Below are 11,971 nucleotides of genomic sequence, written 5' to 3'. Positions count from 1 at the left end.
CTGATGGTACCCGGGTTTAGTTTTTCAGAGCCTCCAAAGTGCCAAAAACGAATTTTTAAAGATATGCAAATTACCTATCGCAAGTGCTGAGGGGCGGAGAGTGTGCTGCAAGTGCTCCCCGCCTTACTTGTGCCGGACTCCTCCCCTCTGTATCGTCCGGCCAGCCCTGTATCCTTGCGGCGTCATTCTCGTCTCCATTCATAATCCAGCGCCTCTGCGCTTTACCACCGGGCATGCGCAGTACATTGCCCACTGTGGGCAGAGGCATACTGACATGCAGTGCGCATGCGCCAGTTAAGTAACTGGCCCGATGGTAAAGCCGTAGACGAGTGGCCAGCTCTGTATTATTTGGTATGGGACTGTCAGAAATAGCTGAGCCAGCACTCGCCTATTCTAGGAACTCCCATAACAGTGAAGGAAGAGCATGCATGGCTGCTCTCTCTTCACTTTGCGGGCACCGTTCTGGAAATAGGACCGGGTCCCAGAGGTGTGAAGTCGCACCTGACACTGATGGCATATCCTAGTGATATGCCATCATTGTCCCAGAAGTGAATACTCCTTTAGGAATCTTAATGGGAATCTGTCAGCACTTTTAACCATGCAAAACTGCTAATAGCCCTAGGCACGGGCTGGGAACAGCACAACAAACATACTTTTTGTGGAGATTTTATTATCAGGAGTAGTCTGAATATGAACTTTTATTCTGCCTAGTTTTGCTCCTGTAGCAGGGTTTCATTGTGAAGTGGTCTCTGCATTGAGCTCCTTCACAACTCTTCCAATTTGCTGAGTGACAGCTATAGTTGTCTCCTGGTTGAGCTGTCACTCAAAGTAGAAGAGCTGGGCTGTGAAGAAGCTCAATGCAGAGAGCACTTCACATTGAAGCTGAGTCTCCGGTGCACTTGCGGGAAAAGAACCTGGCAAAATAAGGACCCTTTACCATGAGCAAGTTTTCTGCGCAGGAAAAATGGGTGACGTGAACCCTGACCCATTCATTTCAATGAGTCTGTGTACATGAGCATTTTTTTGCCATGCATCAGTTTTGCGTTACGTGAAAAACGCAGCATGTTCTATATTCTGCGGTTTTCACGCAGCCCTGGCCCCATAGAAGTGAATGGAGCTTCAGTGAAAAACGCATTGCATCCGAAAGCAAATCCGGATGCAATGCGTTTTTCACTGATGGTTGCTATGACATGTTGTTTGTAGACCTTCAGTTTTTTATCACGCACATGAAAAACTGATCAATACGGATCAAAACGCATTGCACCCGCTCGGAAAAAACTGAACGCAATCACAGACAAAACTGACTGAACTTGCTTGCAAAATGGTGCGAGTTTCACTGAACGCACCTGTAAGATGGAGAAACAGTCCCCACTGTTTAAAATACTGTTGATGTGTAAATTAACTTGGAATTTGAATATGCATAGAGAGGTATGGTGATCTAACTGGACAAGAAGCAGGAAATAGAGTGAAATGACAGATTGCTGTGGGTTATCCAGATATCGCCCAGAGAAAAGAAGATTGGTTCCTGGAAAACTGAAAGAGCTGTGGAATGGAGCTACACACCCTGCATGGCCTCATGGTTGCTGGAAAGACTTGTCCTCTGATTTAAGTCACCATCGGATGAATAGCAGACCTAGGTCAGTAAGATCGTGCACGCACCAAGTAAATTGGCGCCTAAAGACGACAGTAAGCCAGTAGTAAGTTAGTTAGGGGATCCTGTCTTGCATCAGGCTAAAAGTGTTTGCCACGTTTTTCTGCAAGGAATCCGTTGCCCTAAAGGGACACTGCGCAACTGAACGCGACAGTATTGTTCACAAATTCAATTCACCCAGTTGTTTCACTCAAGAATATTATAGAGCTTTATATCTGTGATAAGGTTGTAGGCTGCACAGTTACACCGCAGGCGAGATCATATCCTGCATCCAGTTTTCTAGGGTAATAATAGGTACGCGAGGCAGTGTTAGTTGTCCTTGCCAGTAGGTAAATTGTTGCAAGTGTTTTTTTCCCTGCTACCACTCGAGGGCGCCGTGCTGTGTAACTCAGGGGTCTCAGCCTATGGGCTGAGGGGATGGAACTTTATGCTATGTTCACTGCATTGGGAACTGTATGTGATATCCTGTTTAATACAACTATTCAGTAAAGTTTCTGTTGTTTTAAAAGCTGGTGTCGGTGTTGCTTTCCTCGTCTGTGACTTCGCTGCATCCTGAGGAGTTACACACCCTGAACGCATTCAGAGCCAATATGTATTGTTCGTGTGAAAGAGGCCTAATACATAATTTTCACATTACTCATAATAAATGCTCCACAAAAAAGTATGTTTATCCTCCTTTCCCCGAAACCAACTTAGTGCTGTGAGTATTTTTACATAGTCAAAACTGCTGACAGATACTCATTAAATATAGGTACAGTACTAGATAATCTGCACCAACCTTTCACGTGGATTACTGGACAAGGCACCATGTAATAATACAACAAGCTACTATCAAGACAGACATGAGCATCTCTTGAACATTGGGGGCATCTATTGCATGAAAGTAGGAAGCCACAATACAAAAAAAAATATATATATATATATATACTATTCCTTAGAATGGAAAAAAAAATACTGTATTGCTGAACTTAGAAATGATGCACATAACAAGAACACATTATATATCAAAACTAGGCAGGCAGTAAGACTTCCTATGGGAAGAACAGATGTCCATGAAGTGAGATGAGACATGTCACAATGTTTCTTGTACCATTAATATGGAATACTGTTGGAATAAATAGGTTAACTTAAATCTTTTTTTAAAGCTCCTCTTTTTCTTGCGTTTTGCTCTGGAAGCTGCTGAGAATATTGAGCCTCTTCTGGAGATCCTCTTTCTTAGAATCACTCATCTTGTTATTTTCTATCAGTTTTGTAATGCGTTCAAACTCACTGTGCGCAAAGTTCTCTCCTTGGTCCAGGATTTTGCTCATGATCTTCACATATTGCTCTGCAGACTGTTTATCCAGCTCCCGAACAAAGGCCAACATGGTCCGAGTTTTCTTCAGGAGCTCGCTCCTCTCCTCTTTATCAGTGGACTTTATGAACTCTTCAGCTAGCATATCATAATCCTCTAGGCACCCAGGCATGCCCAAGTATACTCCATGAGTCTTTAACCAATGCTGGATAGCATTGGTCTTAACCACCCCATTGTAAGGGATTGGGTTTTCGATGTCACCATTCACAAAGAGATAAAAATATGGGAACTTTTCCTTATCTAGCTTGTACCTCTCACCCAACTCCATATTAATTTTATCACCATAATCTGTAAAAGAATGAAAAAATACAGAATAAACACTGAAAGCATTTTAAGAAAGGGAAGTGTCCTTGATGTAGATCTATCACCATCTATCTATAAAATATATTTATTCTTCATAGACACCTATTAAAACAAATTTGGTACATACAGTATACTCTTCATGATCCAATTTCAAATGCTGGGGGATTGTCAAGTCCAGCCGACAGGGTTCTAGAAGTTTCTAATAAAGTAATGTGTTTTTGATGCAGTGTGCATTAAATGTACACACTAATGTGACTTTAACTACTGAGGCACTGCCTCTCACTCTGCCTCTTATCTCCCTATATGTGCTGTCTAAATTACAAACTGGTGCTTATAGCAACCGATTACAGTACAGGTTTCATTTTTTTTTCCATTGCAACCAACCACAGCACAGATTTCATTTTACTACAACGCTTCTGACTCTGCCTCTTGCTGCATGTTGTCAGAAAATAAGGTCCTTTGCAATTTGTAATTCAAAGTTTTGTAATTTAGTTGCAATTTCTAACATGCGCTATCTAAAGGATGAACTATTTGCTGTCCCAAGCAACTAATGATGCAGTCTGCACTTTATACACTAATGTAACTGCTGAAGAACTGCTTCTCACTCTGCCTCTCATCTCCCAGGCAATTCAGTCTGCCTCTCATCTCTTTGCTGTCTAAAAGACAAACTGCTCCAAGGAATGCCCAGTATGTAGTGGAAAGCCCAAGCTTTCCCGAAGTGGTTTTGTAGAAAAGCCAGTATAGGGCCTGGAGTTTTGGATTGGGGAAGAGTTGGGCGGATTCCCCAATCCTCAGTCCACTTCTGGTACAGATCTAGCCTGCTGCCTGATTAGCTGCACCTGCAGCACTTGCATAAAGAGAACACGGGCAGAGTCTGGGCCTGAGAGCTGGATTATATCTGGAAGTGACATGCCGGTCCTTGTGAGTAGTTTGCAGTGGTGAACTTCAGTGCTGACAGTACTGTACCTAGGACAGTTAGTGGAACACTGTTTAGGCTACTTTCACATTCGCGTTTGGTGCGGATCCGTCATGGATCTGCACAGACGGATCCGTTCAGATAATACAAACGTCTGCATCCATTCAGAACGGATTTGTTTGTATTATCTTTAACATAGCCAAGACGGATTCGTCTTGAACACCATTGAAAGTCAATGGAGGACGGATCCGTTTTCTATTGTGTCATAGAAAACAGATCCGTCCCTATTGACTTACATTGTGTGTCAGAACTGATCCGTTTGGTGTCCGCCTCGGAACGGAGGAAAACTGATGCATTCTGAGCGGATCCTTTTCCATTCAGAATGAATTAGAGCCAAACTGATCCGTTTTGGACCTCTTGTGAGAGCCCTGAACGGATCTCACAAACGGAAAGCCAGAACGCTAGTGTGAAAGTAGCCTTAGTTAGTGCTCAGAGCGGATTTGTTTTGTGTTGTGCCTGAAATGTAAAGGCCCTTTATTTTTGCTATTTAAACCACAATAAAGTGGAACTTTGCTTGGACTTCATCTCGTGTGTCACTGTCTCTGACTGTCCGCAAGCCGTCCAATCCTGCCTCTATCAGAGCTAACTCCCACAGCTAGTACACTAAATAGATAGAAGATAGAATACAGTGGACTCATAGTTATGAATCAGACTCTCCCACCTCCTTATAAATGAATAAAGGTTAATGAGTATAGAGGACCATTGGTGAGGGGTGGGAATAGGAGAGGGGTGCACTGGGCTAATGAATAAGCAGACTCATAGCTATCCGTCCACCATGCTGTTTCTTAGCAGATTTTTTAATAAGTGACACAGTATTTTTTTAAAATCTGGTAACGGTTTCAATGTGTCAATAATAGCTCAACAAACCTGTCACGATAATATGCTGTCCTTGAAGAGGCATTGCCACAGGATATGGCATAAATACCTGAAAGGTGTGGGGATATGTTAAACCCTGTTTGCCAAGCCATCTGATCCTCTATACTGCCCTAAATACCTGATGGGTGCAGGTTCCAGCTCTGGGACTATCACCTATTGGGTCTGATCTGTTCACATATTCTTGATGGTCAACCTCTCGATAAAATTCTCTGGGAGTTATGGAAAGTGCAGATCTCAGCTTCCTTTTTCCATATCTCCAAAATACTTTGGTGGAGGGGACTGCATGCAAGCACTGAACGGGGTCCAGAAGACCCCTATCTGAATGGAAGTGAGATGACCACTTCCTAACTGTCTATGGCACTTCCGAGTACAGCTCTTAACTGTTTCCATCAGTCCCAGAGAAGTGAATGGAGCTCTGCTCAAGCACGCACACTACCATTCTATTCACAGAGAGGACTCACGGATCCAGTTCTTATGGGCAGTGGGGATCTCAGCAGTCGAACCCACATCAATCATACATTTATCCTGTGGATAGGAGTAAGAGTGGTTTTAAATACACAGCATTTTTTTTCAAAAAAAATACCACTGTATTTTTGGTCAATGTGAAGATGTCCCACCAGGACCTTTTTGGCCGTGCCCCCTCCATGCTGTGCAGGGACAGATCCATCCCAGTAACTCCAGCCTCGTACTACTGCTTTGGACTGGGTAAGTGCTGGCAGCAATACTGTATTGTTGGTGCGTCTTATAGTCCAGTCGGTTCTATAGTCCAAAATACAGTAAGTTTTTTATTTAGATTTCCAATTCCTTTCTCATACATTTCTGGTGTTGGCTCAATAAACTGCATGAGAAAAAGCAACACAAACTGCACCCAAAGGGCTCTTTCACAAAAGCAAATGTTCCGTCCGGGTGCGATGCTTGAAGCAAACGCATAGCATCTGGACTGAATCCTGACACATTCATTTCAACGATTCTATGTACATAAGCGCCATTTTTCACGCATCATTTCTGCATTCAGGAAAAATCGCAGCATGTTCTATATTCTACGTTTTTCACGCAGCTCTGGTTCCATAGAAGTGAATGGGGCTTCAGTGAAAAACTGAGGGCATCCAGATCCAATGTGTTTTTCACTGATGGTTGCTAGGATATGTAGATTGTTATCCTTCAGTTTTTTTCATGCGCGTGAACTCTACTTTGAAAAGCTGTGTAACCAACCAATATGGCGCCCACTACAGCTCCTGCAGGGTTTATAACAAAGTTATTTTGGAGTCATGAACAGACAATGTGGGGAAGATTTATCAAATCGATTGTAAATGATAACTGGTTTAGTTGCCCATAACAATAAAGCAGATTCCACTTTTCAGGGTTTCAATGGAAAATTAAAAGGTGGAATCTGATTAGTTTCTATAGGCAACTAAACCAGATTTGCATATTACTCTAAATAAATAAAAGCGACACTTATATTTGGATAAAACAGGCCGTGTTGCTTTATTTTGGGGTTACCCATAAAATTGCACCAATAAATAGTTAATTAATAATCCATAAATAATAAATAACCATAAAGATAATTTTTATCTCAGCAATAACCAATAAATCTTGACCAAAAGTCCACCCAGCATTAGCTGGGCGACAAAATCCCACAAGTCATACCTCTAAAAGGGCATGGCCCCCCCAAAAAAGTAACACAGCCATTGTTGCCAATCGAATTTTGAAGGCCCAAGTTAAAAATATCCAGACCCACATCTAAGTGCACATTGTCAGATCTGTATAGCCCTGGAACAAAGCCTTCAAAGTCAATGTGTCTATAACTAAAACCTCCTTAAACCGGTAAAAATTTTGACATGGCCCTGTTGATTCGTTTTCTAATCTTAAAACAAATGAAGCGAGATGGAGGGCAACCCACTATCCAGCAGTATATGGATCAACACAAATGTATGCTAAATAAAGTATTTAATTACAATATATATAGTAGAAAACAAACAATAATATGTTAAAAGAGAATGCTAAAAAAGAGAAACCGCTAGATGCAAGTCTGAATAGCGGCGTGTAAGTCCATGTGGTACGTAATAAGTTCAGCGGAGGTGCTAAACAGGGTAGTCCACTTGAATATGCCCCTATGTCTCAGGCAAATATACAGTCTGTCCCACTGTACCGGTAATAATATATGTTAAAAAATCATCTGCTCACACTTATAAATATCGTGTGTCTATATGTCCAAAAGACATCCACAAAAAAAGTATATAGTTGTACCAGTCGGTCCTCTTGTGAGTTTTAACGTGATACACTTGTATATAATAAACAGGTAGGTTGTACACAGTACTTTACCGGTCCTTGTTGGTAAATATGGAGAGTTCTTTCCGCTAGAGCCGCCCGTATATTCGTAGCATTCCTTTGTGCTGCCGAGACCTCCGCGGCATCCCACGTGGTCAACAGAGTAAACCCGTGGCGTCCCACGTGACTCTGAGGCTGGGAACGCTCTGGGTCATAAGTGCCGACCGCTCTAGTCTAGCAGATGTATCACTGTAGATGCCGGCATACGGGTTGTATAAAACGGGACGGTAATCTGTTGCTGTCGAGATAATGATTCTGTTGCTGTTGAGATAATTATCTGTTATTGTTGAGATCTCTCACTGTTCGTTACCAAACGCGTTTCGGGGTTAAGACTTCCCATCCCTCAGTGGTCGAACAGTGAGTAGCAGCTAACTTCCTTTTATAGGGTCCAGAGACCATAAAACAATGGATGCTGGGACAGCGAGAGATCTTCAACATATGGATAACGAGTCCCAAACTGGAGTGGAACTCCAGAGTGGTCTAATCTTATTGAAGCCCAAACCATCTTTAGACCATACTAATCTCGGCACGATCTCATAAAAAATCATAGTGGCAAAATATGCATTTTATTGGACTCAAAGGATAAGTTCTCAGAGTAATGTCTCTTCCTCAACCTAAGCCCTGCAGCCTCGGCTGGATGAAGCAGGCAGACAACTCCAGTTCCAGGAAGAAAGCATACCCTGTGAAGATAACTGTGAGTAAAGTCCAGAGACCCAGGAGAAGCCATATTCCTCCTCAGTTAGTCAGTCAACATACAGCAGAAGATAGAGAGTGCAGAAGCCAAATTCCTGCCACAGTACAGAGCTAACAAGCAGACGTCCTTTCCTGCAAGCTCCACGTTGATATAGCAGAAGATAAATTCCTGCCAACCATTGCCAATACCTACTGGGACCTAAGAAAAAAGCTGTATCTTGCTTGGGTGAAAGTTACCCTCAGTAAAGACAAGTTTGAACTTTACCAAAGGTCTGGATCTCAATTTCTGCTGCAAATTCCTCTATTACTCCTACTATCACTACACTCAATTTATTGCAAGTGAGCCAGGATCCAGGGATCCAGCTGTACCCAGGTAGGAGACGCCATTGACAAAATTACCACTACCATACAGAAACAGTACACCACTCTGGCATTGCTAACCTAGGGCGCGAGTTATACCATCCTTGGAGGGCCCTGTGACAGTACCATACGCACGCTGCAATTGGCGTCACAAACAAAATACAGACTATTATTCACCTGACACAGCCATTGCATTAAAGTGGCATCAGTATACCTGCATCCTGGTTGCTGCATTGTTGGCGTCGCTGGAACAGGATCGAGCTGTGTGCCAACCGGATCCAACTGTGTGCCAACAGAACTGGATCCAATTGTGTGCCTTAGCAGGATTAAATTGCATGTTTAACACTGCTACAAGGCCTGAAGAGTGTAAAAATGTACTTTATTGACTTAATTGCTGTGCCAGAAAGTGCTCCACAGTGCGCACCAGCACTCCAAGGGTTAATTCGCCATATTCGTGTAATGGCGCCGCTTCTTCATGCCCTTTAGAAGCGGGAAAACTCAAGAACATCCTCTCAAGAGCGCGAAAATGCTGAATACGCCCCCCTAGAAGCGGGAACTCTCAAGCCTGCCCACCAAGAACTTTGCAATGTGAGCCAAGGGAGTGAAGACTCCTCCCTCATTCCCTGTACCAAGTGAGAGAGGAGACGCAGGAAACATGGCGCTCCCATCACTTAAGTGGGACCAAATGGCGATACAAGGAGAGCTAGTTTACGAGGCTACCTTACCAGAGATCCGGGTCTCCCAACTCGTGAACAAAGCTGGCCCCTGCATGTTCGGAGTGTCCACAGAGCCTGCGCATGCCGCGAATGGTGGAGAGACAGCCGCTGACGACCAAATCAAGATGGCTGCCGTTTCTGAACTCACTCCCGCGGAAAAGGACATTGCAACTACAGTCCAGACCCTGGAGGCTGTGGATCCCTCCGCGACGGCCGAGCGCACGGACCAGACATCCCCTAAGATGGCCGCCGACGCCAAGCCTGCTCCCGTGGACGACACCGGCTACTAAGTCGCCCAGGCCTTGGACCAATCCTGAAGTCCCATTAGAGATCACCGCTCACACCTAGACTGCGTGGGAATACAAGTCGGCTATTGAAGAGTGGGTCAAGCAAGTGTTAGATGACCACCGGCCAGGTGACTCAAAATTTATCCAGCGCACTGGGACCGTACTCTGGTTCTCAGTGGAGAGAGGAGTTGGATTCCTGCAAGACAATTACAGTGTGGCAGAAATATTTGTGGGCCGCCGTTCTGTCAAGCGCTCTTATTTGCCCCAGGCACCCCCAGTTTGCCTGCCAGAACCCCTTCAGCCGGAGGTATTAACCACCTCTGCACCGGCTAGGGATCCCGGTTTACAGCATGTCACAGCTGCATTCACCAGGCTGACTGCTCAGCCAATTCCAAAAGACACCACAAGAGGGCAGTGGCGCACCACTACAGCTGCAAAACTAAGTTACCAGAGGTAACAGCACCCTCTAATGATCTTCAGTAGCTCTAGTAGAGAGGAGGACCTGGACGTCCTTCTCTAAATGTCCTTATCTTCAACACCTGAACTTTTTGGGAGCCACATCATGGACTGGTCTTGACGGGTGAGGACCCGTTGGCATTGTTTTAATGTTTTCCTTTACAGGTTGCCTTATTTCGTCCTCACCCTGATGGTCATGTGCAGTAAGGACTCCCCCCCATCTTCAATTACATTTAACCTCATCTTCACCTTCAACAACCTTTCACATCCCAGGTTGTGCCAAAGTTTGCACATTGTTTTATCCCCTTTCTCAGGTTACTTGATAGCCTTATGAAACTATGGTTCTTAATATGCTGCTTTTATGTGTTTTACATAACATTTTATACTGCCTAATGGATTACAATTAACGTTATTATTCCTGTGGATTACAACTGACTTCTGCCTGTTTCCAGTGGATTCTACATCAAGTACTTAAAGTAAAAGGACTCAAGTCATATTTGAGCATATTATTGCACTAACAAATGCATAACGTATTTGCACTGTTTTCCAAAATGTTTACTGCAACGTAAAAAAGCTTGCACCCAAAGAAAAGACTCAAACGTATACCTGAACTCTTTGTGATTTATACTGTGATATTATTGCACTAATTTTGCCTAATGTTTTCATGTTATGCAACATTTAAGTATTATATGCCCATTGTGTGTATTATTTTTTAGGTGCCTCGATGTGACCTCATGCACTTATTGTGATATTGCACTTACTTTTGTACTTAGCCAGATAGGTAGCGCCTTACTCTTGTGTGCCTTGCTTTACAGCTCTTGGTCTCTCCCCCTTTAAACGGACTGCCTATATGGACGCTTAATACTAATGGCCTACACCCAGTGTTATATACCCATAGATACCCAGGGTAGGACCAAGTGGTAAGTCCCGGCAGGTCTAGTACCTACACGGGTAACCCCGCTGCTTCGGGAATGGTTAGAGGAGTTTTTGACCCCTCCTTCCCGTTTGTTATTTGTTCAGGATTGCTCCCATCCTGAGGTGTCTTCCAGGAGTTTCATGGGATTATCATACCCTCCTCCTGTGACTGCCAGAAGTGCACGGAGACGCTTATACCTCCCATTCTGTGCTTTTGCCTAAGGTATGGTAGCTCAAACCTTAGAGCCTTTTAGCTAACTATAGCCACCATAGTGATCATGCTATAAGCCTTATATTTTGACTTTGGTGCAGGGAAGGGAATACAGGATAAAGCCACCCTTCCATTTGAGGGCATTTCATTACACAATGGCAGGATTACAGAGTAAAGACACCCCCATGCTTCCTTTGGTGTTTAGAGGAACACTTCAAAGTCAGTCAGTAGTAATTGCTTAGTGCAGACCTTTGGTTCCCTGGTTATACCGAAAGGGAAACTGTTACTTAGGACACCCTACTCATGCGGGCAGGAACCTAGGGTAGCCGTTTTGTGTTTGTCTTTGTATGTCTTTATGTGTAAGACACGCAGCACTCTGTACTAATTTGGGTACCCCAGAGCTGGTTCCTCCCCTCCTAAGCATAAGCCGAGGGCGGCTTAAATTGAAGTAAGGGGGAATGTAACACCTCAGAGTTCTGTTACTAAACTCTTTTACACCGCTACAATCTCCTAAGAGCATTAACTTTGTCATCTAATGTAATTTTACATTATATCCTCACAACTGTGCATTATAAACCATGTTAAAGGGATTCTGTCACCAGGATTAACGATATAGCGATATTTCATATGTGCCCATTAGTCTCCATGCAGTGTTTACAATGATCCCTCTGTTTATGCTCTGTGTGAGTTAGATTCTTATAAAAAGCGATCTTATTGATATGTAAATCACCTCTGTCAGGAGCCCAAAGGGTTGTCCCACGATATGTTGGAGCCCAGCTGCGCCCATCAATCCGGAGCCCAGCACCGCCTACTACTTAATTTATTCACTCCACTATACTGACGTC

At 43.7% G+C, this 11,971-nt stretch overlaps 1 protein-coding gene across 1 annotated transcript in view; it reads right to left on the bottom strand.

Moving 5' to 3' along the window:
• Positions 1–1,198: 1,198 nt before the first annotated feature.
• ERP29 (endoplasmic reticulum protein 29) overlaps positions 1,199–11,971 on the bottom strand; it is a 44,258-nt gene continuing 33,485 nt past the window's right edge. The window contains exon 3 of the mRNA XM_044290707.1: positions 1,199–3,293. Coding sequence (XP_044146642.1) covers positions 2,791–3,293 — 503 coding nt within the window. The 3' untranslated portion in view covers positions 1,199–2,790. The remainder of the gene's footprint in view (positions 3,294–11,971) is intronic.

Source organism: Bufo gargarizans, chromosome 1, assembly GCF_014858855.1.
Source record: "Bufo gargarizans isolate SCDJY-AF-19 chromosome 1, ASM1485885v1, whole genome shotgun sequence".
Lineage (NCBI taxonomy): Eukaryota > Metazoa > Chordata > Amphibia > Anura > Bufonidae > Bufo > Bufo gargarizans.
This window is presented reverse-complemented; position numbering and strand designations above follow the sequence as displayed.